Genomic DNA, 26,696 nt, shown 5'->3' with positions numbered 1-26,696 from the left:
AAGTAAGCCCTGCAATAAATATACCTTCTTGCAAGCCTAGTGTAGAAATATATCTGACCCTACTTTTCCACAGCAGAAGAAGGCATCTGGCGTGGCTCATGCTGGGTAATATTTAGTCAGCCTAGATTTCCTACAGGTGAATGAAAGGAGCCAAACTTTTTAATACTTACCTGCTTTAAGGATTTTGTGGATTTTGGCCTCATAATAATCAAAGACATTCTTCTTTGTACTGTTGAGGATCTCCACCTCATATGCTGCAACAGACAACAACTCTGTGATGCCACATGGCAATATGAAATTGCATCCAAAGACTGATTAATAGGTGTGCTTTTACCAAGTGTCTGAACAGAGACCAGTGTAGCTTCTATTCACAAACCATGGAGTTATTAATCAAGAGACTCTAGATTTGTATTCCTTTCTCTGTTTTTTTTTTGAAGGAAGCTCCTCTGTGGTGAGGTTTTCACTGTTTTTCCTGTCCTTCTGTTAGCATCAAACTTACCAATAGTGACCAACCAGTTTTCCTTCAGTAGTTTATCCAATTTTTTATTCAAAGAAGAGCCCAGAAAGGCAAATTAACAAAGGGAAAAATGTTAATCTAGCTCTGCAGAAGAAGCTACTGCACCATGGCATGACATGGAAAACCTACTCTCTATTTACATCCTGTAATGAGGGATGTATGGGATTGGGGTACTGCACCATGGGTTTTTTCCAAACCCTGTAACATAATGCCATCCTTCCTTCCCCCAGCATCCTGCTGCATCTTTCCAAGGCCTTTACTTCCCAATTCACTGCCCTGATGACTAGGACTGCACATGCCTTCATTTCATCTCCTCAGCAGCTCGGTCACATTCAGAAACCCTACTCAATTCAGGAGAGGTCTGGGCATGTAAACCCACAAGTTTATACTTATTAAAATGAACAATGCTGAAATTGACAGTTGTCTTTCATGCCTTACCATAATCTGCAGTAGGTTGGTAGCAGACAAAACTAACACGTGTGGTTTGTGTTAATGCTTTGCTGAAAGTTGATTTTTGTTTTGGGCAGGGACCTGGAGGGGAGACAACAAGTGATACACCTCCATAGGCATGGGTATGTAGACAGATGTAGTTCGCACACATTCACACATCAATATAACAGAGAATGTAATGGCAGAACAACTTTCTTAGTGGTATCATACAGGGTTTTTACATACACACGCACTGTGTATATATATTGCATTTAGCTATCAAAAGATCCTGGCTGTCTTAGAAAAAAACCAATTTGATACTGAACATCCTAGAGGATGAATGTGTCCTGTATTAAACATCAGGATAATTCTAATGGTCCTGGTCCTTTGTGGGCTTAACAATTCCCATGTTAAATGTTCCTAGAAGTAACTATCTTCTTTTAGACCAGCCTGTGTAGTCATTCCTTACCTTCTGCACACTGGCACACGTTGGCATGGCACAGCTTTGAAAGCATGGCACTGTGCTTGGGAGCACTGTAGAACACACTGCACTTCCTGTCTGTGGACAAGGAACAAAACAGCTTGTCTGGGAGAGCTCAGGTGGAAAAGCCTGTACAGTACAAACATTTGCATTTGCAGTACATACATTTGCAGCCCAGCTTTTCCCTGGTCCAGAGAAAGCAGAGCACTGAGGGACCAGATGCACATCAGCAGTTCACAAAGACCTATAGCTTAGGCACCTAGAGTACAGCATTTCCTTTCAGCTGGGCAACAGTTTGGGGTCATTTTTGTTCAGTTTGGAAAATTTTTGTTTGGGCATTCTGTTGTTATTGTTGTTGTGGTGTTTTGTTTCTTTTGGTCTGTTTTTTTAAGTTGTAGTCTTCGCTCCCCCCACCCTGTTTTTTTTGTTCACTCTGGAAACTATTCATCTTGAAAGCATCTTTAGCCCATAGATCAACAGTGAACAGTACACTGTTTCACAAGAAGATAGGATCAACCAATAGTTAATGGGTTAAACCCAATGTAAACTGTCTTGAATTCCTCAGTTAAGGCAAAGTAGAGATTTGACCTAATTTCGAATATTGTTTACATAACTTTGGCAAAAGGGGATGATTTGCATTTAACATTCTTTGAATGAGGAACAAGACTGGTTTCCCTGGCAAGCACACTACAAAAGTCAAACCTCTAAGATTGCCTATCTTAGATGTATAAAGACACAGCCTGACAAAACAAAATGTGAGTGAAACATGCTTAAAAGCACCTTGAGAAACAGGAAGTCAGGAAATCTGATTTAAAAATCCATGAGTGCAAAAATTCATATTTTCAGTCCATTTGCAATACTGGACCATTCCTGAGAAGATCTCTGTTTAGATAATCTGAAGTAAGTGGAAGACAGTTATGCAAAGCAGGTTATTTTATCACTTGACAAAATTACATGGTTTTACACGCCACATCAAAATCAACTTTCTATAGACTGGAGGGGTTTTTTGAGGGTCTCTCCTTTAAGCAGTTATGCATCATTTTTCTGTGTCCTTACCAGGGTTGTAAAAATCATAAAGGATGGCATTTGCTGGCTGAACCAAGCCCATGGGATTGATTTGCTTTGCCCCAAATGATATACAGTCTGGGTCCGGTCCACTTGGGAGCTGGAGGAAAAAGGAGCACCAGTTTTGATGAGAAAACTCTCTCTCCTCAATCAATTCCTTAATGTTTGTGCCTGTGCTAGTTGTTGAACACTTGTTTCTGACGGCATAGCTGAGCTAATACTGATATCGGCTTTGCTGTGGAGGGGAAGCAACAAGTGGGTGTAGGGTGGAGTCATTATCCAAAATATTGGGAAATAGACACAGAAACTAGGGATCCTGATGTTTACATTTGTTTGTCACTATATGGATCTTTGTCTTGACATGCAAGATGTCCATGTGGAGTTTACAGGACTGCCAGTTAACACTTTTGTTACTGTGGATGGTAAGCATCCCTTCTGGCTAGAGAGGGAGAGGATTTCTCTTTATTCTTGAGTCAAAGGCCAAATCTTGAATATGAACTACATTGCCTGGGACATAGAAAGGTGAAAGATGAAGGTGGGTGTTTCCCTTCTTCCCTTCCTCATTGTTCTTTCCAATGAGCCGTTCAATAATAATAAATGACAAAAATTACAGAAAGGTAATGGAGAGTGAAAAACACAATGATTAGATTTTTAAGAAGTCTATCAGCTATCTGAAATGGCAGGGATTAGAAAATCATTGGGTTTGCTTACCTCACCAAAGTAGAGCAAAACCTTCCCTTCCTTGTACTCGTAGTGCTGAATGTACCTGTCTGAAGCTGTCACCAGCTGCAGGAAAAGAAAGAAACAAACAAATCAGAACAAACCCCTGGCAGAACAGGAACACCTTTGCTACCATCCTCCATATTCTAGTTTGCTTTGTTCAGCTGCTTGCTTTGTTCAGCCCTCTTTCTTCCTCCCTAAAGGAGACAGTCCCTGAGAGCATGAAACTGAGCAAAGCTCCCTCAACCAAGCAGGCTCCAGAACCCAAAACTCCCTAGCCACATTTTCAGAGCACTGTGCCCCATCTCCTTGTCACTGTGCCCTGCCACCAATCACCTCTAAAAGACTACTTGCCTTCTGCTCTGCAAGCACAGGATGCACTGTCCTGGTGTGTCACAGGACAGCAATGTGATAAGGAGAGGCACATTAGTGCCCTGCTGAGCCCTGCCCCAATTTCTTTTACAAGGGACTAAGAAGGCTGAACTCTGTTCACCACAAGCTTTGCATTTCTTGTATAAATTCAGCAAATATTTGTATTAGAATGAGAATAGTGAAAACCAATCAATCAATCAATCAATCAATCTATCTATCCATCATCTGTTTGTTTTCCCATGTTTATTCTATGGATTTTTTGGAATATTTTGAAAGAAAAATTTTCTAAAGGGTCTATTAAAGGTTGCACAGAAAAATGTGTTTCTAACCTGTTCGAGTTCCTTCGTGTCTGGCTCCAACCCACTCAGCAGAGTGAGATCAACCAGGGACATCTTTGGTGCTTTGGAACCTGTGGACCTTTATAAGGGAGATGGTCAGCAGTGAACACTTGCACTGAACAGCCAGGTTGCTTTGAAGAGTTTGGATCTTCAGGCTTGCTAAAGGTGAAGCAAAACATTCCGCTCCATTTAACTTTCCCAAGTGAATTTTAATTTGAAAATTAGCTGCCTAATTCACTAAGAGTCACGAGGTAAAATGAGTCATCTAAACTAGTCAAATGGGCATCAAAAACCCAGGTGCCTTGCCTGAGCTTCTCATAAAGACTTTCCTTAGAGCTGAGAGGCAGAAAAAAATCACCTGTAAACAACAGTTCATTCCACCTTAAAAGCATTGTTGAAGACAGGGAAATAAACAATACTGACAAAGTCTCTGTTCTCTATTGCCTACAAAGTGGAGATAGGAAATAAATTTATCCAAATTTTTCACAGACTAAGTCAAATTTACATGACCTTTGCTGTCTGAGGCAAAAATCCTCATTGCTGTAATTATCCACTAAATACATGTATTGGATTTCCAATCTTTCTGCTTTCACCTTCTCTAATATTGGGTAGTTGCGTCATTGCTGGAAAGCGAAGTTGTTCTGTGCTCACACAGGGTGCCTTGACATGAGATATTTTACATACACTTAGTGGTACTTCAGAACTTTTTATTTTGGCACTGTCCCTTTCCCATAAGGGGTGCACCACAGTGTGGGGAAGAAGAATGGTGATGTAACTCATGCCTTCAGTTTTTCTCCCAGTCTTAACTACAAGGAGTTTCACACTATTGTCTAAGCCTCGGCATAACACTCAGCAGAACAGTGGATGTGGGAGTGATAAATGGTGCATAGCAATTTACGGGGAAGATGATGCTTTGGCCAGTACATGATTCACTGGATATGTGCTTAATGAGGGAGAGTGAAACTTGGGAATGAGGATAACTTCAGTTCTCCCCTGCCATTGTTCATGACACTGTCTGGAAGGGGGGATAAAACCACTGTCTTCAGGGCTTTGCCAAAGCCAGTAGAAGACCAGAATTCTACTGGGGAGCAAAACCTGCTTCTGTCATCCTGCTCCTTTCTAGAAGAGGAACCCAGGATAGCCACAAATTTGTGCTTCTGAGACCAATGCCAGACTGTAAATGGGAACAAAGACAGGTGTTTCAGTATTATGCTGCATGGGAGGGTTTCTGTTTTTACTACCTCTGCCCTTGCCAACTTCTTGTCACAACAGAAACCCCGTCTACCCCCCTCTGCTCTCCTAGATAGTATTAGACATACTTTCTTTTTTTATGAGGCCAGAGTGTGACCACAAAGGAAGCAACAGTATCTCTCCAGAAAGCGATGAAACTCTGTAAATGTGTTACTACTGCATTCTAGCTGTATTTACCTTTTTTAATAAAAAATTAAAATTTTTTCAAATTTTCAAATTATTAGCCTGCCAGGTGCTTTAGAGTCTCCCCAGAGTCTGATGGGACAGAATCTGCAGTGGACATTTGAAATCTATGTAAGCCATGTAAATAAACCTCATCCATTGTGTGGAAACCTTTTCTCCTGCCATGGGAGGGAGGACACACATTCACAGTGTATGCACACTCACAGAAGGTCACTAGGTTGGATGCTGAGCTTGTGGTTATGAAGAACGTGACAAAGGAGAAAAACAAAAGGAGAGCTGATCTTGCAGACCTACCTGACACAGACTTTGTATTGCAAGGATTCTGTTTTGCTGGGAGTAGTCACATCCCTTTTTCTTCTGCTGCGGATATCAAACCAATCAATTTTAGACAGCGTCTCAGATGTGTTGTGTCCTGACGTAGTCAAGTCCTCATAATCATCGTCTTCATCAGAGTATTCAGCTTCTGGAGGTGAGAGACACGGTCAGCCATGCACAAATTTGCCTGCAACTTGGCTCCTTTTGGTATAATGATAAATATCATTGGGCAGTCATGCCATCACTGTGAATTTTATAACAGTTCACTGTGTCAGTGTTTCCAATTCATTCAGAGTTAGAATTTCAGGGGTAACTATAGTAAGAAAAACTAACAAATCTAGCTAAGAATGGGGTTTAGGCTATGCATAAATATGTAAAGGACAATCCCCCCCTCCAAAAGTTAACAATTCAAACAGAAAAAAATGCAGACATAGACAGAGATGATGATGAATACACACTTTAGGGGATGGAAAGCACATCCTTGCTCATATGAAAGACCTATGACAGATCAGCCTCAAAGAGTTTAAGCCCACACGGTAGGTCCCTTATTAGGCAGGGAACTGAGCTGGGCTTTTCCCTCTGTGAAGGGAGCTCACCTCCTGTTTCTTGAGAGTGTCTGACTGTAACTGTGTAACTGTTAAGTACCTGCTGCGCCTACAGTCACTCAGATAGTTATTATACTATTTAAAATAAGAATAAGAATAATAAGGTACATGCAACAATAGCTAGGCAGAGTTCAGGGGCTTCTCCTTTTCCTTGTTTCATTCATTTGTTCCCACTTTCCAAGGCTGGAAAGCTATGAAATATTATTAGCAGCTGGCCAAATGTGTCACCTTTGAGACCCAGCCCCTGAACCTTTCGCTCACCAGAGTACTTCAGGCTCCCTTCCACTTCCACTGTCAAAATCAAATCATTGCAGGTGGTGTTCTTCAGCTCAGGCGACCAGTACATTTTTAATATCTAAGATGAACACATAAACAGCAAGCCACTAAAAATATCATTTAAATGACATGGAATTTACTCATCCAGGACTTCTACACATGGTGATGGGACATGGGAGTGTGGAGAGAAAGACCAGTCCCCCAGTAGCACAAACTGGTCACAGAGGACTCTCATGGATATAAGCAGGTCCCATGTGCAATTCGCAAATGATGTGGGACTCTTTTGAGATAACCACTCTCCATTCCCGACCACAAAGAGGTCTTTCAAACTCCAGCCCCCTCTATCACCCCTGACATTTTATACATTTAATAAAGTTAAAGACAGGAAAAATTGACTGTTCATAAGGCCAGGCTTTAGGCCACAAATTTTAGAATTCTAGAGGAAGTAACACAAAGGTTGAGGCCATGACAAGTAAGTTTTCACTTTGTTTTCAAAAAGGGATTAAAAGAAGTCCAGTTGGACTCTGGACTGTGAATTTACAGCTTACACTCATTGTCCCATTTCCTTTGCCGTTTACAGATACTTCAAGTTTTCTCCCAAGTTCAAACTGCAAACCAAGGGGAAAAAAAAGATTATTAGTCTGTGCTCAGCATTTGATCTATTGTTTTCCTGACATCTTGACAGTCTTCTATGCTTTTACCCCCCAAACCTGGGTGGGGAAAACTTTTAGCTATGGAAGGAATTATGATACCTTAAGTCTCATGAGATTTTAGGTGTGCTGTGTTACTGCATCTTACTGTGCTGTTTTAGGGCCCAGTAGATATATTTTAGCAACTTCACTCTCTCCTTTGTATCCTGGATTTCCCATTTTCACAGTTCTCAGCACACTGAAGATCAGAATATTCCCCTTCTTCCTCATTCCCTTGAAAAAGGGAATCCTGGCTCCCTTGGGTTCCTGGCTGCTCTTCACTTTTGGGAAAGATTCACATCACCAAAGTCCTCAAAGAGGCAGGAAAGCACCTCTCAAGTGTGCTGCTAAGCACCTGCTGGGTGGTGTTTTTTGGTTTTTTTTCTTTGGTTTTTTTTTTTAACTTAAAAAAGATTCTGTTGTTTTAGAGATTAAATTATTTCAAGGTGTTATAAACCAGCAACCTCATGGTTGCTTAACATGACAAAACTCAGGCCAGATGATCCAATTTCTCCTGTTTGAGGCAAAAATGTTAAAAAAAAATGGTGGTTCTGTACCTCTAGCTGCTTCTGAAATTCTTCATGGGCATCAGTCAGAACAATGCTGTAGTAATTTTGCCTTCCAGGTGTTCCCAGTCTGACAGTCAGGTCGGTGGAAACAGTGTTCAGTGTCTGTATGCTGTATGCTGACAGAGCTTCTAAGGCCACCACTGTGTCCTAGGAGAGAAAGAAAAGCAAAAAAACCTAGCAGTTATGCCAGGTTATTTCAACAACATGTGAGATGACATTATCAGCCACCTTGAATTCAGTTTTATGCTTTTTGCTGCTTTGAAGTGCTCCTGCATTTGTCTGTTCCTACCTGCACAGACTATTCATTTAATTTCCCAGCTTCTTCTTATAGCACTAAAATTGCAAACAAATTGGAGTCCTGACCTTAGATTGTCATATGTCTTCATGAAGACAAAGAATTTTCTTTGCTGGCTTTTAACTATTTTACTTGGGCCCATTGCTAATTAACGATTCAAAATCTTAAGTGCTTCATACACCAAAGAAGTTGAAAATTAACTGTTATGATGCTTTCAAATATAAATGAAAAAGTTTTTATGGGACTTTTATTTCCTTCCCTCCCCTTAAGACTCCCCCTGAACTGGTGGTCAGGCACCTGTGTAGAGCAGTACCCTCCACCGTAGTTCCTTCTTTCTGTCAGCCATGCAGCAATAGGCCTGGCATATTCCATGTCTTCCAGGAGCAAGGTTTGAAGCAGGGCATAGGCAGTGGTTTCCACCGAGACTGCGTTGTTGCCATTTCCCCAGTGGCGCTGCTGCTTTGCTGCAAGAATAATTCAGTCTTGAATGCCGCTGGCAGAGACATTTGCCAAAAATCGCTATTGCTCTACACAGTGGATATTTCATGTCATGGCACTGCGGAACCACTGATGCCATGAAGATTTTTTGCCTTTTCTTTTATACCCGTTTTACCTTTTTTGCAACTTCTGTATTCCTAGTGCTTTTTACCTGCATTCTTGGACTTGTTTGTCAGGCTGAGAGACTCAACATTTTAGAAGCTTTGTAGGCAGAGGATAGTGTGCCCCAGACCCCAAGGTCCTCTCCAGAACACATTCTGTAAACCAAGATAGAACCATGCAGGGGAAGGCTCCTTGGGGAGGGGGGCTCATTCAAGCCTCTCATTGGGGAATTTTTGATAGATATGCTAATCAGTAAAACCTATAATGTTATACCAGATCTTCTGGGGGAATTGCGGGGTGCATTTTGGTGCATTTGACCTGGACGTGTGCACCTAAGGATCCTTAAAATAAATACCAAGGTAAAAACCCTTTTTCCCTTCTAACCGTGTTTGACTCTTGATTTTAAGACCAGGATAAGGCATCACCACAAGACACGGGTGCTGTTGTGAGAGCAACAAATCACTTGGCAAGCAAAGAAAATGGAAAAGGAAACCCACAACTTTTGATTTTGACTTCTCCAACCATCACAGTCTAATGATCCCATTGTACAAAGATGTCCATCTGATGGAGAGGTAGCATTGTGTCTGGTGGTCCTTCAGGCATAATTATTAATATTAGTATTAATTATGGCCACAAATCCAGCCTTGATTAAGGAGAACCATATTCCCTATGCTTAAACTGGGGCTGTTAAACTGCAGTGTATTTACCAAACGCATTGGGAGGAATTACCAGGACGGCCGTGCAGCTGACTGACTCAGCAGTCACCCTGTGGGGTAAGTGGTGACATCCATGGGGAGCTGGGACAAAGCACTCAGAACTCATGGGGGGCTTTGAAGGCAGGTGGGCTGGAAGAGACACCTCCCTCTTGACCACAAATCCGGTCTGGACTACTCCTGTATGTTACTATTTTCTCATATGAAGTTTCTTCTTTCTCATTTGGCTTGGACTTTTTTTCTTCCCAGGGGAAGCAGAAAATATAAATGAATAGTTACTGTTGTTTTGTTCCAATTCCAGAATCAGAGAAGGTCATGATCCAAGCTTCATTATGCTGTCACTTTATAGTGCTATTAATTACAAAAATTACATATTAAAATTTCAAACATTGAAATATTTAATTATACAATTTAAATAATTAAGTACACATGTACATACAGTTGTCTGTATGTACATACATACAGTTGTATAAAATTAATTGTTCTTAATTTACTTCAATTTGTTTTGTTCATGTAAGTGTGCTCAGAGTGTTTCAATTAAGAAAAGTGCTTTCCAAAAGTTATTGTTAAGAATGGTTACCAGTACCTCCATCAAAAGAAGAACAGTCCCTTAATTTTTCTTTCACAAACTGAGCATCTTCACTATCAGACTGCACAAGTGTCAGAGCATAAGCAGTGATTACTGTAGAATAGCAGTCAGTATTTCTTGAAAATTGATTTTTCATGTAAGCCACTGTTCCTGTAATCACTCGTGCCTGTGGAAACAGAATGGATCCATTTGTAAAGATCACTGAGACCTACTGTAACTTCTGGCAAGAATACCAGGAAATTGGAATACTTCACTGTAGTAATTTTTAAGACAATTATAATAATATTTGCTTAGTGATTAAAGCCACTGATGATGGAGCGTGTAGCTCAAAACACCTTGTTGTATATTAGGCCATGGCATCTTTTCCTATCCACCACAGATGTGAGCAGATTTTAAACTCCTCATTCGCAGTTCTTCAAGAGACAGTAGGGTGGATATGCCCCCGTGCAAGAGCCTGCAGATTTAAAGAGTCAGGCTTCCTACCACATCAGGTGACTGGTAGACACGCAGGGTCTGTTGCAATGCTATGGTTACAAAGGCTGTCATTGCCAAATCCTCTTCTGCTGACTTAATGCCACCCTGAAAGATGAAACATGGAAAGGAAAAGTTAGAAGTGCATGGACATGCTTGTGATTAAATCTAGAAAGTCACTTTCCATTAAGGTAAGAATCTTCTATGCAAACCCTCTGATCATGTACCATGTATCTGTAGCCTTAAATTTTTCTCAATAATATGTGTCCCTCTAAGGTATGTCTTCTACGGTGGCAGCCAGTTTGCATTAAACAGTGTAAGAGATAAGGAAACTGCCACGTTCTTCAGTTGATAATCAAAAATTTAGTTATTTATCTTACAGCTAACAATTTACAATTCCTCATTGAAACATTCATGGTTTCAATTTCCAATCACTAGGGAGGTGAGGTCTTTTTTCATTTCTGTGCTGCTCTACACACTAAAGAGCCCTCTACCTTGCAGACAGAACTTTTCTCCTATAGAGGTATTTATACACCAATACCAGATCATTTCTTATCCCTCTTCTTGGTAAAGTAAGCACAGTGCCCTCATTAGCTTTTTTCCCCTGAAAGTTCTTGAAGTATATGTAAGATTATTTCAGCTTGAACACAGGTCAAAAAAACCCTCTGACCAATCCTTGAGCTACTTGTTTCTTTTTCCCCAATAGTGTTACATCAGCTGTGAAACTGGCTTTGAGGGTGAAAGCCTCACTAGCTATTTGACACAGATCATTAGTAATATTAATGCATGATTATTTTATATATGGTCACTACACTGCATTTCCAATGAGTTTTGGAAGATGCACATTATTTTCCTAGACTAAGTTCACGGGCAGTATAAAAAGTTTGTGTTTCTACACAGTTATAGAGGATGTGTAGACCAAGATATGCAATTAGAAATTCTGACTAAGTGTTATCATTTTCTTTTTTCACCATGGGAGTGGTGAAATACTGAAGCTGTTTACCCAGACAGACTGGGAGGTACTTGAGACCCATCTGGACATGGTCCTGTACAATCTGATCTTCTGGACACCCCTTCAAAATGAAGTTACAATTCTACACTCTATTTCCTTTGGCAATAAAAGACATACTTTTTCACCAAACATGACCCTCAAAATTAATTTTCTAAGTGCTCTATAGGCATAGGTGAAACAAGTAGCTAAGACTGGATAAAAAGATAAAGGTGATGAAGTGCTAGCTATGCATCTGACATAACAGACCTGCAGACCTGTTAACAAATTAATTTTACATTAAAGATTTTGTACTTACATTACAGATTTATTTTCTTTAGATACATTTCTTGTTACTCAACAACTCAGAATATTCCTTTCAATACCTCATAGCCCTAAATGCACAACAAATTCTTCTAAATATGGATAACCTACCTGCATCGACCTGTCCATTACAGGGTGGTGGTCATGGAATGAACCATCTGCCTGCTGTTGATTAACCAAGTAGGAAATGGAGTTGATTATGTGACTGTCTTGGATACTGAAGTATTCTCTGCTCCTTGTGAGTACTTTAACAATGAATGCAGTTAACCTGCACAAAGGAAAATTTTCCAAACTTGTGATGACAGGTATTTATAGAATTTATATGTGCTGACTATATTGACAGAAAGATAAACATACTAATTTTATGCACAGACTCATATTCAGTATAGTGCACTCATTGGAACCTAGTGAGTTATTGCTCAACATCAGCATGAATATTTCTACTCTGTGGCAAATGCAAAATAATCAGTGGCTCAGTAGAAATCTCTTTCACCAAGGGCTGAACATGCTCAGAGAATTTTGTGGCTGATTATTCATGACAAAAGTACCTAGGCAGCCACCAGATTTTCAAAGTCCATCGCCAAAGAAAAGCTTCTGATGCATCAAATGATACTGGAGGTAAATTGAAAAAAAACCAACCAAATAAACAAAAATAAAATCCCAAAAATAAAACCCCAGGGAAAAAAAAAATCTCTTACCATACACTACTGGGGGTTTCTTTAAATGCTCCATAGGAGCCATCCTCCTTCTGAAACTCAAGCAGTCTAGTGTAACCTGCATGAACAGGAGAGCACATAACTGTTCAGAGAACACCCATATTTACTGGGCATTTTCTTACATCACTTGTATTATAATGGATACATTCTGTATTGACTGGTCGAAGAGTTCGTGGAGGTGTTCACTGGTGTGTAAGGAGGAAATGACTGGGTCAGCAGAAATTCACAGAAAAATGATCAGGCTTAGAAGGTCCTCTGTCTTGTTTGACTTAACTGAGCCTTGAAAATAACCTGAAAACTGCAGATACCTATGGTTACAAAACATTTTATGTGTTGCGAATAAAGGGAAATTATTTCCCATTATTGACAACTTTTCAAGCTGTTGATTTTATGGTACATTGAATCAAAAAGTACACAAAACATCACCTGTTGGGTCAGACACAGGCTTAGAAATCATAATTTGTGGCCTCTGATCTTGACTGCTGTTATCTTGATGAAGTTTGTATCATAGCCACACAATTCATTTTCTACTCTGATGAACTTCAATAAGAATCCGTAATATAGGGACTAAACGATGATGATAATACCAAATACTTAATTAGCAGGATCTCACGTCACATTTGGCAGTCTTGGATAAATAGGCAAAGATCTCCACGCAGCAACTGCTAGCATGCTTTTAATCTCTATTTATACACTTATTTATCACATATAAAATGTGTGCCTCACATCTGAAGATCATAATGACAGGTGCATTGTATTGCTTTATGCCATAAGCACATCACTACAGTTAGACAGATCAGCTGTACCTGCTCCAATACTAACAACTCTGTGTTAGTGACATTTCCACATACTGTGGTCCTGGCTTTGCTGTATGTTTAATACCAGCTTTGGATCTCATCTTGGAGTGGAGTCTTCCAGAAGCAGACTTACAGGTGTCCTCTCCCTAAGGAAACTCCCTCCCTGGCTCGGTCCAAGGCTGCTGAATTCATTCTAGCTTATGTAATGATGAATACAGGAGTGGGGAAGGGAAGGCGTCAATATCATGATTAGCACTGGGAATTTCTTTTGTCATATTCCTCTTGATAGCCACTGGCAGAGATGTCTACATCCCAGCTGGCTATCCTAAGCAGTGTCTGTGATCCATGGGGAGAAATAAGCATTTTTTAGGATGTGGCTTACCTTGGTTGATTTTGAACATTGGGAGGCAAAGAATAACTGGCCTTTGTTCATTTACTCTGAGAAGAGTTTTCATTGATCGGCTCAGATTTTATGTTCTACTTCTAAATTAGGCAAGAGAGAGGATGGGCTGTCAATGTCAATACCACCCAGTGTCAGATTCTGGCAATTAGTCTCCCAAGCCCTCTTCACAAGTTCTGTTTCTCATGTCTGTCTGCAGACAGTCAGGGGCATTTCTGTGTGGCTGGGGTAAGACATTGGGCATTCCTTCAGGAAGCAGCCTCAGCCAGTGCACAGTGCAAACAGATAACAAAGATCCCATCCTTTGGCTTCTGGTTGGTTTGGGTTTTTTTGTTTTGTTTCTGTTTTTATTTCTGCCTACCTTTTTCAATCATACCAATGGCTTCCTGCTTCCGTTCAGGGTTAAAGTTCACCCACTGCTCGCTGGCATCCAGGTACTCTATAGCATAGACTGCAGGGGCCATTTTCACCATCGTTTGCTCTGCACAGCCTGTGGGCACTTGAATCAGCTTCTCAACTCCACTGAGACTCAGACAGTTTTCAACAGACTCGTCCATAATGTTCCCTGTTGTTAAAAACACAAGCTGTAATAGTTACCTTATGTAAAACTGATCGGTGTAATATGAATAAAGGTGATAATAACTGTAGGCTGACATTCCAGCATGGCCTGATACTCCTCACTATTAAACACTGTTTTTAGCTACTTCATAAAGCTCTTTGAAGAAGGGCAAGGATGAGGTGTCAGGCCCTGGGAAAGCTGGAGAAAGGAGGCTGGCCCAGTGAAGGAATATGAAGGAGAAAAAGCCCTGAGGCTACTGGAGGCAGGGAAGCAAGGGAAGGGGGAAAGACTGGTGTATCAGGTTTGGAAAAGTCTTGTCAGACCAGCCCTGATCCTCCCACAGAGGGATAAAAAGATTGTGCATTAATTGTGCCAAACATTTTGTGTTTGTCTTTTTTTTCTCTGCAAGTTTATACCTTGATGAATTCAAAGATCCCTTTACTTTAGAACAGGGATTTGAAATGGAAATTAATACCTTTTGTGTCACAAATGCATTCTTTTACATTTCCTGGGGGGGGAAAAAAAGTACTTATCACTAATAAAAGTGCTTGCTAATAGATGTTTTTAAAATATGTATGCATGAGTGTATATATATGCATACAGTTATATTTCATTAAATGAATATATGGTTGCACATATCTCCTCTTCAGAAAAACAGAACTCTCAGAACCTATACATCAGAGTCTGGCATCCTTATTTCTGAAATCTAAAGCAGATTTCTACAGCCCTACATGCAGCGTGGGGTTATTAGAGAAGATGAATTCTTCCCTTCACCTCTGGCCTTCCCATAATGTTGACCCGAGCACAGTGAGGAAGGATGGATCTCATAAAGCTATTACATCCACTACAAGTAAGAAGAAGTAATTAGAAAGAGGAAAAGGTACTGGATCAACCTTGGGAATGTTTTATTTTATGACCTGGTCATGTAGCACAGACCACTTGAGTCATAACAGGAAAACTAGGAGAGAATGGAGACTTGCCATGCAGGAATGAGCAGCACAGAGGGGCCTGTGCCTTGTCACCTATGGAGAAGCTGTTGATGAAAAAATGACATTTACCTTTCAGGCTAACTAACACGTGGCTATCAGAACCCGGTACCATGTTAGATGGTCTGTTCAGGTCCACAGTATGGGACTTCACTGTAAATAAATAATAAATAGATATCTACATCCAGACTTTAAAAAAATAAACAGCATACTATGTAATTTTAGAAAAAATATACTTATCTTTCTTAAATTGATTTAATTTTCAGTCTTTAGCAATATTTTATACTTGAAACAAAACTTGTTTTTAACACCTTTTAAGACCCATTAGTGAATTAAATAGATGCCCAGTTAATATATAAAGAATGATACCTTGAAAAACAAAAGTAAAATAAGTCAACTCTAAAAATTTAGAATTTTTTTACTTTTTTTTTTCATGAGTCTTTTGCTATTTATTGGATGGAGAGATTTCTGACAAGTTCTGGTTAACCAAAGGAACGTCTGCGCATTAAGAAATATTTCACTGCGCCCATCATTCACCCCTCATTCCTACACCAAACCACATCTGTGTCTAACCCTTTTGGGTAACTTACAGCCACTGTTAATGCAAATGGTCTCTTCTTCTCTCTGTAAAACACCTTCAGCCTGCACAATTAAGGAAAGAAAAGTCAAAACATTTGCAAGCGCTCATGGCTGAAATTAAGCTGCAGGAAACCCGTGAGCTCCATACAAGCACTAGGCCAGCAGGTGGCACAAATAAGTGATTTTGAAGGGAGATTTCTCTCTAGGTAAAACTCAGCCTTCAAATCAGAATTTCAGTTTCCCAGTAGAAATACTAATAAACTTTCCTGAATGTTTTGTGCTACTATTGAACCATTTCCCTGGATGAAATTCCTTTAACCAAATCGAACCCCCCAAAATTAAACTTCAAAGTTTATTCTCAGCTTTGCGACCCATCGAGTCACGTTCACAGAGGGACTCGTGTTTGTAAACCCCTCATGTATGAAATCCATGAAATTCTGAGTATGTCTTTGGTGTAAGACTTAAACTTTTTTCCTTCTGATTGCTCACATTTGTCTTCCTACACTTCCAGTTTTAATAAAGCTAATTTTACAGTTACTTTTCATGTTTTGGTGTAGCATTGAACTCTGAGGCTGTGTTTATACCTACAAAAGTTATGGCCTTTAACAACAGCAGGTTCCCAGCATCCCATGCCTTATATCCTTACCTACATGGCTATCCCCTGATATCAGGGGTGTAAGGATTCATATTTTGCACTTTTTGTGTGGATGGAAAAAAGCCCTCAATGGATGGCTTGGATACTGTAATGAGTCTGTGTTGGTGCTTGAAACATCATTTTTTTCTTAAAGGCTCCTCCTTTTTATAATTTTGAAAGAGAGCTAAGGTATTAAATAATCAATGCAACATCTTTGTTTGCCTGTGAATGTTGTACCTGAGGACAAGCACACATTTGTGAAGTGCCTGCCCTCAATTAGTTATACCTACCACAACTTTGAGATTCTTCCTAATGCTATCACTGTGCCCAGAATCCTGGTCGAAAGCAATAATGGTAATTGGAATTTCTCCCACAATCAGAGGGACAACTGAGAAGAAGGCTGGTGTTGCTGAGTTCCCCTTAGCCAGCAGTGGCAGCTGCACAGCCTTCTCCGTCGTCTCTGCGGTGCACAGCCCCTTCACTGCGTCCATCTTCACTACCACCTGCGGGGACAAGGCAACGCCCAAGATCAGTCTTAGTGCATCACTGCACAGGGAAAATACCTCTGGAGGTCCCTTCCAATGTAAATTGTTCTGTGACCCTATGGTCTGTTAACATTCACCTACAGTGATTAGCGCTCTGAAGTTAAATCAACTATTGTTTCTTCTTTACACTGAATTTGCAACAGAGTTTTGGCCTACACCCAAACCACAGTGAAGTAAGGATAGTGCATTTTCATACATCCCAGCTCTACACAATTCAGTGCAGTTCAGAAGATGCTGGTCAAACAGCTGGCTGGGAGATGGGAAGAAGTGAAAAAAGGAGTATCAGCCTTAGGACAATGGAGGCCTTGAGCCCAGTGACAGCTGTGACCATATGCAGGACTGCATAGGAGTCACACGAAGACAAAAAGTGGCTTCACGTTGCAGGCACAATGAGTTTTGTGGCTAACATATTGGATGGTGTGCTCATAATATACCTCTGTGCTTGTGAAGTGTCAGCAAGTATCAGTGTCAGGAGCTGGGTGCTGCCCAGACAAGCAGGCATCAAGAAAGGAACTGACTGCTTCAATGGAGGGGAAGAAGACGTACCAAAAGACAAAGGATATGGCTATATAGCATGATCTGCTTTATGCAAGTAAGTTTGATTAGCAAGTAGAATTGGATCCTGGCCTTGGGATAGCTTTCAAGATGGGAGAATTATGTCTGGGCTGTAGGAGGGCACTGAAGGGTCATTCACATCAAATTTTACAAAACTATAGAACTAGCTAGCTAGGCATGCACGGCACAGCAGCTGTTGATAACGCTACCTGGAGATCATTGGGCAGGTAGTTGTAAACCACTGCTTTTATTTCCAGTTGCTCGTTTCGTCTGACTGAGTACGGTAATCTCAGGGACACAAAAAAGTCTTTGAAAACTGCAAAGGTGTGGGGGTCAGCTACACAGAACCCTGGGGTGAGAAAAAGAAAAAAACAACTAGAATTGGGAATTCCGTACTTAACATCAGCTGATAGGAAGTTCAATGTCTAATCAAAACTCAGCACCTGGGCTCCCCTGAAGTAATGAGCAGGAGAGGAAAACAGGCATACTCAGAGCTAATTTAAACTCATCTGCTCTAGAGACCTGTCTCTTGTTTGCCCCCTGAAGTCACTGCCATGGTTTTTTGGCAGGAGTGTTTGCATGTTTCATGAGTGAAATGTGGCCCAGTTTTCCTTTTTTTTTTTTTGTTTCATGTTTAAAACACAATGACCTTTCCTTGCTTTCTGAAAATAAACTCCGTGCCCATCCCTGCACCCCTGGATGAGCCTCCCCTTCCAAAGGGGAGTGGGCAGTACAAGATAGACTCTTTGTCCATCCTGCATGATCCTCATCATCTAGAAGCTCCCAGAGAGCAGCACCTGAGAACCTGGGCTCTCTGGTGTCCAGACCTTGCTGGTCTTTTGCTGGTTTCCTGGTGCTCTTCTCTGCCTTAGAGGCCACAGACTTTCATGCTTTGAGATGGCCAGAATTTGGTCCCAGAATTATTCAAAGAAAAGTGACGTTACTACTGCTACCTTTCTTGTGGCTTCCTGGCCATGTGAAAGCTAAAATGGGGTGTTTTATAGAGTGGAAAGAATAAGAGACAGTTTTGATTGTACAATCCATCGTCTTCAAGACCCTCCTTCATGTTGCTTTTATAAATATAAATCTATACCTTAACTTATAGTTGGGCTTTAACATGGCATAAAAGAGAGAAGTAAATATCATGGACAAATCACTTTGTGTTTTTCCAGTACAGACTTTTTTATACTATCAACATAACTTATCTCTCTTTTAAAGGATACACCTTCTCTCTTTATCCATACAAACAAACAAACAAAAAATACCCAATACTTATACCTTTTTCAGGAGATATACTTATTGCCTGAACTTCCCAGGTGGTTATAGAGTCAGGAGCAAAGTTTTTTACACTAAAAAACACAAAATAAGACTTATTAGAAGGCATATATAAAATGTAAACGTTGTCATTGGATGAAGTTTGAGTATTGTAAGGGAAAAACATATTCCCTCAGTTGTGGAGACAAAGTACTTGCAAATATTATGAAGTCCTCTGCATCAGATACTACATAAAGCTGATATTTTTATACATTTGACAGTACAAATTTAAACATATTCAGGCAACACAGTACCTGTGCTTTCCAGGGCTTTCCACTTCTTCAAAACTCCACCACCAACTCTCAGGAAAATAACTGCGCAAGGTGACAGAGGTTTCATCAAACAATTCTTCATGTTCGTTGTATTCTGCAAAACAGGAGCGAGGTTTCTTTTTGGAAGTCTTTGGTTGCTGACCTTACACTGTCTTGCAGAGAGTCAGCTTGTCAGAGCACAAAAAATGCTCTGAATGAAAAGATTTCATCTGTGTTCCATCTTGTACATTAAAGAAAATGTTGCAAAAAGAGAAGCAATGACCATAGCTTGTCACTGAACAAAAAGATAGTTCCTCTTGACAGCTTCAAAACTACATGGTACCAAACGAGAAATCAGTTCCCTGTAGTAAGGCTAGCAAAGATGTTCCCACTGTCCCACACTTGTGACAGAGAGAGGATGAAAGGGAAAATCTGTGAGAAATGGTAGCAGAAATTACACTCCGAATAGGATTATTTTAGATGCAAAGTAATTTTTTCTTTTGGTAACATGAGGGGACATGTAATGTGTGGTCAGTGATAGACTTCGGGGAGAAGAAAAGAAGAAAGAGAAAAAATTATTCCTGGCTAAAGTGGACTTTTCTCAAGACATCATTTTGAAGGTGAAGGTGTTATAACAGTAGTACCACTAAAAAAAGAGTCGTAAATCTGAGACCACTTACAGCCCTGAATGCAAACAACCACCCCCTCCCCTGCTCTGCTGTCTGTGGCCTCTCTGGGGTGTGGGCAGAGCCATCAGATCCTCTGTAAGACTGTAGGGGCCAGCACTGGCTAAAGTGATTCCTGCCTTTTCTCACCCCAAGACGTTATCCCATCCCACTCCCACCTTCCCAGTGTCCAGGTGTGAAGATGCAATGCTGCATGGCTGCTGCATACTGTACCGGGGCTCTCTGACATGCTGATGTGAAAACTTCTTCCCCAGCCCCACAGCACTAAAATGCCCCTTGACCCTCCCCTGCCACCACAAGAAGGGTAAAAATGGCAGAGTTCTATGCCACTGCTCTTTACGTCGTGCCAAGCCCACTCTGTTCCTCTGCTTCGCCTGCTTCCTGAGGGCTGTGGCTTTGTCACAGCAGTCCTGGAATGCCTTCCTACATTCATGGGAGCCAGACACCTTTTCCAGCCTTTTCACACAAGAAAACCTCATGGGACTTAATTTCATTCCATCTTGGCAGCATTTTCGTAGATCAGGGTTTTGGTATGTGTTGGCTGCAATAGAATTAAAGCCCAGAATTAGTGCTGTGTAAGTAGAAATCAGTGTAAAGGTGTTTATTGTGCTCACTTCTGTCATTCCTTGCCATTAACATTAGTTTTTATTGCAACAGTCAAGCTTCAGCCTGGGACCCTGAAAAGAGTCCATCCTAAGAACAGTCCACAAACACAGGAGGAAAGCATAGGCTCTATGGCATCCTAGACATTCTGTTCTAAGCCCTCTCTTCACAGTCAGACTGAATTAAAAATGCCGCCTTGCAGGCTGGAATTCTTAATAGAAGTAGCAATATCAGTGTTCTCCTTGAATAAAGAGTGTGGTTTCAAAAGCAAGGAAGAGTCCAGCTTCAAGCCTTCATGTCTTCTGGGAAGGAAATGTCAATTTGCATATAATTTTTCTTTTTTCCAATTTATACCAAATACTACACTAACTCTTCTTTTAATTGAAGCCCAAAGTACTAAAGTTGGCATAGCTTCAAAGCAGAATGTAAAAAAAAAAGGTTTTAAAACATTTTCTAAACATACAAATAATTTTGAAAAGCCTCTTAGTCATGACTGATGACATGACATGTTATCCAGTAGAAGTGCTTCACATTTGGGATTATAAAGTGGTGAACTACTTTCCATTTACAGACATCATTTGGTTTTGTTTTTTGAGCTGTTTTGATGAATGATGTGTCAGGTCACACAGCATAGTACACACACTTGTGCTGGGTTATGTCACTTAATGCAAGAACTGGGACTAAGAATATCATGGCATCTCTCACTATGCCATCACTGCTTGCTCCCTAGATCTCAGACAGATCCCTTTGCCTAGGGATCCCTCCCCCTGTTTAGACCTTCAGGCCATCCAGATGAGCAGACATACCAATTCCTGACATTTTTTTCTGAAAATCCAAAGATCTCTTCTGCCTTCTGGTACCCTGGAGGCATTTATATCCTGGGAAGGCAGAACAGAGGCACTTGGTCATGATGATACAACAGGAACAGCCTGATCATTCACATCATTCATGAAGACCTGTCTTAGGACCCATCTCATTGACAAAAGGCCCACAATTTGAAAGAGAGACCCACAAATCTTCCAGCCCTAGCCAACTGCTGCCTGCCCCAGCTGAGGTGGTCACCAAAGGACCAGCACCAACCATCTGGGATATCTGAGCTGCCAGCATCCAGTGGAAGAGCAGAAGAAAAATCCAAAGGCAAAGAAGATTTTACAACATGGTAGTAAAAATGTCTGATTATTAAGCAATCAGCCTCCCCAGATCTACTGTGGTCTTACACAAACTCCTAAAGGGCAGATTGCACTTACCTTCCCGAATGCTGGATTGAATTGTGTCTGATATAAAAGCCAGACCAACATCAGTAAAAACTTGAATGCTATTTGCACCACCACCCGCAGAACATCCGAGATCATATGAATTCATGGCATTAAATACCTGCCAAATAAAATAGCACAGATGGCTGCACATGCTCGAAAAGGGTTTATATACATATCAGAAAAATTCTTGTAGCCTTTAATTTGCAGAAGCAAGACAAACTGGTGGTGCAAGCTGCATTTAGAAGCAGATTAAAGCTGAGGGAGGTTCTAGTTAGGGAGTGCTTTCAAGCAACGCTTTATTTAATTTACAAACTTGTCTGCCATAGAATGGGAATCCCCATCTTAAATATACCACTCATCTGAAATAGATCCTAAACTGCAAAATAAAAAACATTTTCAAGTTTAGCAAAGCGCTGTTTAAGCAATTAATAGCCATTAATTACATTTTGATCCTCTCATTAGTCATGGAAAATTTTGTTTGACTAGTAGATGTGGTATTTTCTTCTTACAAATATCTTACTTTTTTGGCTGTAAGCTTATTTTTCTTATTCAGAATAAAAACTGCTTTATCAACCACAGCTAAGGCAACTTTTCCTGCGTGGTCCATTTCAATCTCTAAGTTGACGTGGTCTGTTGGTTCATATATCTCTTGTTCTGTTTTCACTTTAATCTAAATAGAGAAGATTGAAACAAAAATTACATATTTGTTAATAAAAAGTGAAGATTCTTTGGGCCAGGAATACTGTCAGCTGCGACTTTCAGCAGTCAGAGGCTGGGAGAAGTTCCTGTTTTGTGGAGTTTCTGCCTGTGATCCTGTGTTTCGGAACATGTAGGTGCAGATATTTCACACTGAAGGAAATCACAGGGAACTGAAAGGTGTGTCTACCAGAATACTGGCGGCTGGCTTTCAACGACATTTAAGCACCAAAGGAAATTAAAAGTATGTGTAAGGGGTTTGTGGAACTGGGGTCTTCAACATAATTTTGTCATTTTCCAGTGGAAACAAAATTACCATGAAAGACAGCAGAAGATCTAATTAATGTACAAAACTAACCGAATTAAACCAGTGTGTAATAATATTGCCTGCTTTCTATAACACACTTGAATTTTTTAGCATGACTGAGTAAACACAGATTTGGTTCTGATGCACAGACTTCTGTGGTTTAAGAGGAAGTAGCCCAGCTGATTATGAAATTATAGGGAATTATTACTCGAAATGCCTGCGAACATAACTGAGTTTTGTCTTCGTATAAATTGGTTTGTGTGATAGAGATGGAAAATTTTTTCTTTAATTTTTTTTTTTGCCTAATGTACTATGCCATTATTTTTTCAAAACAAACACTTTCAGTGGAAAAAGTAATTTTAGACAGCTGATACTTTTCAGCAGTTGTGTTTCATGCTATTGGAAAAATTTCCTGTGTCTTATTTTTTTCATTTTACCTTATGGTCCCAAAAAGTAGGAGGAAGAAGAGGAGGAGGAAGATGAAAGAAAGGCTTAGAGGGCCTCCTATTTTATCCACACTTTATTTTCTAACTTAAACTATTATTTTAAAATGCTTTTAAAATGCTAACAAATCTCAGAAAATTACTTTTAACAGAAATTGAAAAGATTAAAAAATTACTTCAAATTCATATTTTTTCCTCAATAAATGGCTTCACTTTCTTTCATATGATATAAATCACTACCAAAAGACAGTTATAAAGAGATTCTGCCCCCTCAACAATTCTATCAGCATATTTTTGATGGATTTCTAATATATAGACGCTCACAGGGGGAGATGTTTTCTGTACAAAACTGTAATTTTCATCTCTTTGAGGCACAACCCGGGAGCCTTTTGGCATGACTCCTGATGACTCCTTTTCAATAAAAACGACATGTCTTTCACTTTATAATCCCAGGCCTGCACTTGCTCTGCCAGTACCCCATGCTTTTTTTCTTTAATTTTGGAATGCAACAGCAGAAGCCACGAGCTTTGAAAGCACCTTTCCTTCGCAGACATCCATGACATCCACCCACACAGAATCGGCGACAATCTCTTGCTGGCCCTCGTTCCCAATGAAGTAGTAGGCTAAAAATCGAAAGGCAGGCACCATCTTCTCAGTGATTCTAAGGTTTATTACTTTGCTTGAGGCTGGGACCCTTCCCAAAACCTCAGCTTGTCCCCTTGTCACAACCTGCAAGGCAGAGACAAAAAGAAATCAAATGTTGTGACTATGCTCCAGAAAGGGCATTATGTTGCATAATTTTTCTTTTTTTTCCTGAGGCAATTTCTGTTCTCTTCTAATGGCACTAACAGTTTTGATTCCCAAGCTGTATACCAGTAGCCTGGAGGAGACCTGCATACTGTGGTGGTGAATCTCTGCTACACTGGTCTTGTGGCCCAGGTTTGAACACAAATCTGTCACCCTTCACTCAACCTTACAGCTTGAGAAGGGGTACCCAGATAGTAGTCATCTAAATTTTGTCTTCTACAATGTCTGGTCATCACACCCAGGATGATAGCAGCATTATTTAACATATAATCAGTACTGAATCTTTCTGATGGTGTGAAAGGGTTGGAGCAGGAGGTTTCAGGATGAAGTATCACAGACTGGTCTTTAATTTATTTCAGCCCATCTTTCACTATTTAACTCCTTCCTTCCTACATTATGTTATCTGTATTCATGGGTTGTCAGAGGAATGAAAAACAGACCCAGTGGCAGGACTGATAGGGTTCTTCCCTGAACAAAATGCATGAAGCTTTCCTAAACACATCATGAACAGGTTTCAGGAAGAAACAAAGGCATGCTACAGCCTGGCCTGAAATCCTCACTGCTTTGTTTAGGTGACCAAAGTTTGGGAGAGATACTCACTGCTGAGCTCCAGCAGTGTCTGCTACCATCCCTCCCACACATCCTGCCTGCCCAGCACTATGCCTTCCCAGAGCCTGGCAGCGCGAACTCCAACGCTGTGAGAAATCATCCAATGAAAACAAATCCCCAAGCCTAAACTTAACTCCTAGGGATACAATTATTCCAAGGTATCAGAGTCCTATTAAAAATAAATGGGAACTGATATCTTTGCACTTATCATCCTGTGAAATTTAGGCTGCCAAGGGAGATTGGGACAGAGCGGGAGAAGGAGATTAAATATTTTTCACACACAACAGAGTCACTCCTGGAATGTACCCATGAACACCTTTGTCTCATTCAGAAGGATAAATACTGTGCACTTTACATGCCCTAAAAATATATGCAAATGTATAAAAAATAACAGAATCATAGAAATAAATTCTGGGAGGGACCTATAGAGATTTTTAGCCCAGCTGCTTGCTCTGAGACATCACCAGAGTAAGATTAGGTGAGATGTGGTTCTCTCTTGTTGATTGTTGAATTTTTCTGAGGCTGGAAAATCCCACAACTCTCTGGGCAACCTCTTCCAATATTGCATTCATCACTAATGAATATTTTTCCAAAATTAATCTTCCAGGCCATAATTTTTGACCTCGGTCCCTTGTTATATTGCATGGCACCACACAGGAAATCTTGTCTCCATTATAGCTTAAATCCTATTCAAGTACTTTTAGGTTGTTATCAACTCACTCTTGGGCTCTTCACCAAACTGCACAAGCCCAGTTCCCTCAGCCTGTCTTGGTGGGTTGGGTGTGGCAGAACACTGATCATCCCACTTGCCCTTTGCTGGGCCCCTCTGTTTTCCCTTGTATTAATAACTAGGTAAATGTTCCAGGTTGTATAATTTCTAAACTAAATTACTGATATGATACTATTCTGTTTACCATGTAATAGAAATAGCCAATGTTTCCACTGCCAGACTGATGAATATCATTCAAGGTGATGGGTAAGGTATCTCCAGGTGCCACAACCGTGTGCGGGATGCTGATGCTGAGGTAGTTTGGGGAAGCAGACTGGTACCTTTCAGCTCTGATACTGGCTTCAGGTGATTCCAACCTTTCTTTACCCTCTTCAGCCTTTACCTGTCAGGGAAGAAAAGGACAGAGTGAGTAAAGTGTCCACAGGAGACAGTGTATAGTGTCACCAATAATTCGTAGTGTGCCAGGTTATTTGGAAAATGCTGTGAAGTGAGAGGAATCATTGCTAACACCTCATTAGCAGAACCTGGCACCAAACCCCAGGATTTTAATTATTTTATTCTCTCACCCTATTTTGCCTCTTGCTGTGTTTGCATTTGGTATTTTTCACCCTTGGCTCTTTCTAAATGAGAATCAATGGGTCAAAAATCACAAAGTGTTTTGTACTCAGACAAGTTTTTTCCCACTTTATATTGTGCACATAATTGAACCCTCTGAGTGGGCAGATGTAGCCTACTCTCTGCATTGCTCAGGACATTTTCCGTCACTTTCTTCCCATAATTTTCTGTCACTTTGCATGGTGATATTCCTTACAGTCCCATTTCTTTCCTTATGCCAGGTAAATGCACACCCAAAACACAAAAATTCACCACTATGACCATTGCATGTACTCCCAAGGCTCTGATGTACCAGAGTGTCCTTCACTTGAAACATCCCTCAGGCCCCTGGTCTCCCTAACATATCTTACACAATCTGGACAAAGCTCTGCAGGTGGTGCAAGAAATCATGTTCCACACTTGGTGCTAATTTGATGAAAAGTGATCATCTTCACAGTCATTTATAATTGTTTTACGAGCAATTCTCAGTGGGATAATTTAAAACATGGATGTTTGCATTTTCTTTACCTTTATTTCAAGCTTTTGAGCATCTTTGGGGATATCAAATGTAATGGAGGCCAAACCCTCTCTATTACAGAAGGCAGTCTTCTTCATTGGGGGTGTTCCAGGCAAGGTAACAGTGGCAGTGATAAATAGGAAGGCAGCAGGAGTGCCATCAACCAATGTGGCAGATGCCTATTAGAAAGAAAAAAGTTCTGTTATTTAAAGGAAATCCTATTTTTAAAAAATGTCCACAAAAAAGAAGCAATGATAATTTATAATTTTTATAAATTGAGAAGAAATATAAAACTGTACACACCAGCATTCAAAAATTTGAG

At 40.4% G+C, this 26,696-nt stretch overlaps 1 protein-coding gene across 2 annotated transcripts in view; it reads right to left on the bottom strand.

Moving 5' to 3' along the window:
- LOC104689934 (complement C4-like) overlaps positions 1–26,696 on the bottom strand; it is a 52,583-nt gene that overhangs the window by 5,424 nt on the left and 20,463 nt on the right. For both annotated transcript variants that reach the window (XM_010400362.4, XM_020584697.2), the window contains 29 exons: positions 26,386–26,553; positions 25,448–25,645; positions 23,655–23,846; positions 22,192–22,341; positions 21,663–21,789; positions 21,222–21,293; positions 20,153–20,353; positions 19,130–19,241; positions 18,840–18,910; positions 17,771–17,910; positions 16,752–16,964; positions 15,839–15,890; positions 15,321–15,401; positions 14,065–14,268; positions 12,489–12,564; positions 11,902–12,058; positions 10,491–10,586; positions 10,005–10,173; positions 8,403–8,569; positions 7,799–7,957; positions 7,101–7,160; positions 6,538–6,631; positions 5,651–5,819; positions 3,914–4,001; positions 3,204–3,278; positions 2,484–2,592; positions 1,416–1,505; positions 956–1,048; positions 171–254 (listed from right to left, as the gene is read on the bottom strand). In XM_010400362.4, the coding sequence (XP_010398664.1) occupies positions 171–254; positions 956–1,048; positions 1,416–1,505; positions 2,484–2,592; positions 3,204–3,278; positions 3,914–4,001; positions 5,651–5,819; positions 6,538–6,631; positions 7,101–7,160; positions 7,799–7,957; positions 8,403–8,569; positions 10,005–10,173; positions 10,491–10,586; positions 11,902–12,058; positions 12,489–12,564; positions 14,065–14,268; positions 15,321–15,401; positions 15,839–15,890; positions 16,752–16,964; positions 17,771–17,910; positions 18,840–18,910; positions 19,130–19,241; positions 20,153–20,353; positions 21,222–21,293; positions 21,663–21,789; positions 22,192–22,341; positions 23,655–23,846; positions 25,448–25,645; positions 26,386–26,553 (3,667 nt within the window). The remainder of the gene's footprint in view (positions 1–170; positions 255–955; positions 1,049–1,415; positions 1,506–2,483; positions 2,593–3,203; positions 3,279–3,913; positions 4,002–5,650; positions 5,820–6,537; positions 6,632–7,100; positions 7,161–7,798; positions 7,958–8,402; positions 8,570–10,004; positions 10,174–10,490; positions 10,587–11,901; positions 12,059–12,488; positions 12,565–14,064; positions 14,269–15,320; positions 15,402–15,838; positions 15,891–16,751; positions 16,965–17,770; positions 17,911–18,839; positions 18,911–19,129; positions 19,242–20,152; positions 20,354–21,221; positions 21,294–21,662; positions 21,790–22,191; positions 22,342–23,654; positions 23,847–25,447; positions 25,646–26,385; positions 26,554–26,696) is intronic.

The sequence above is a fragment of the Corvus cornix genome, chromosome 1 (genome assembly GCF_000738735.6).
Source record: "Corvus cornix cornix isolate S_Up_H32 chromosome 1, ASM73873v5, whole genome shotgun sequence".
Lineage (NCBI taxonomy): Eukaryota > Metazoa > Chordata > Aves > Passeriformes > Corvidae > Corvus > Corvus cornix.
The sequence above is the reverse complement of the archived record's forward strand: the minus strand, read 5'-3'. Positions and strand labels throughout refer to the sequence as shown.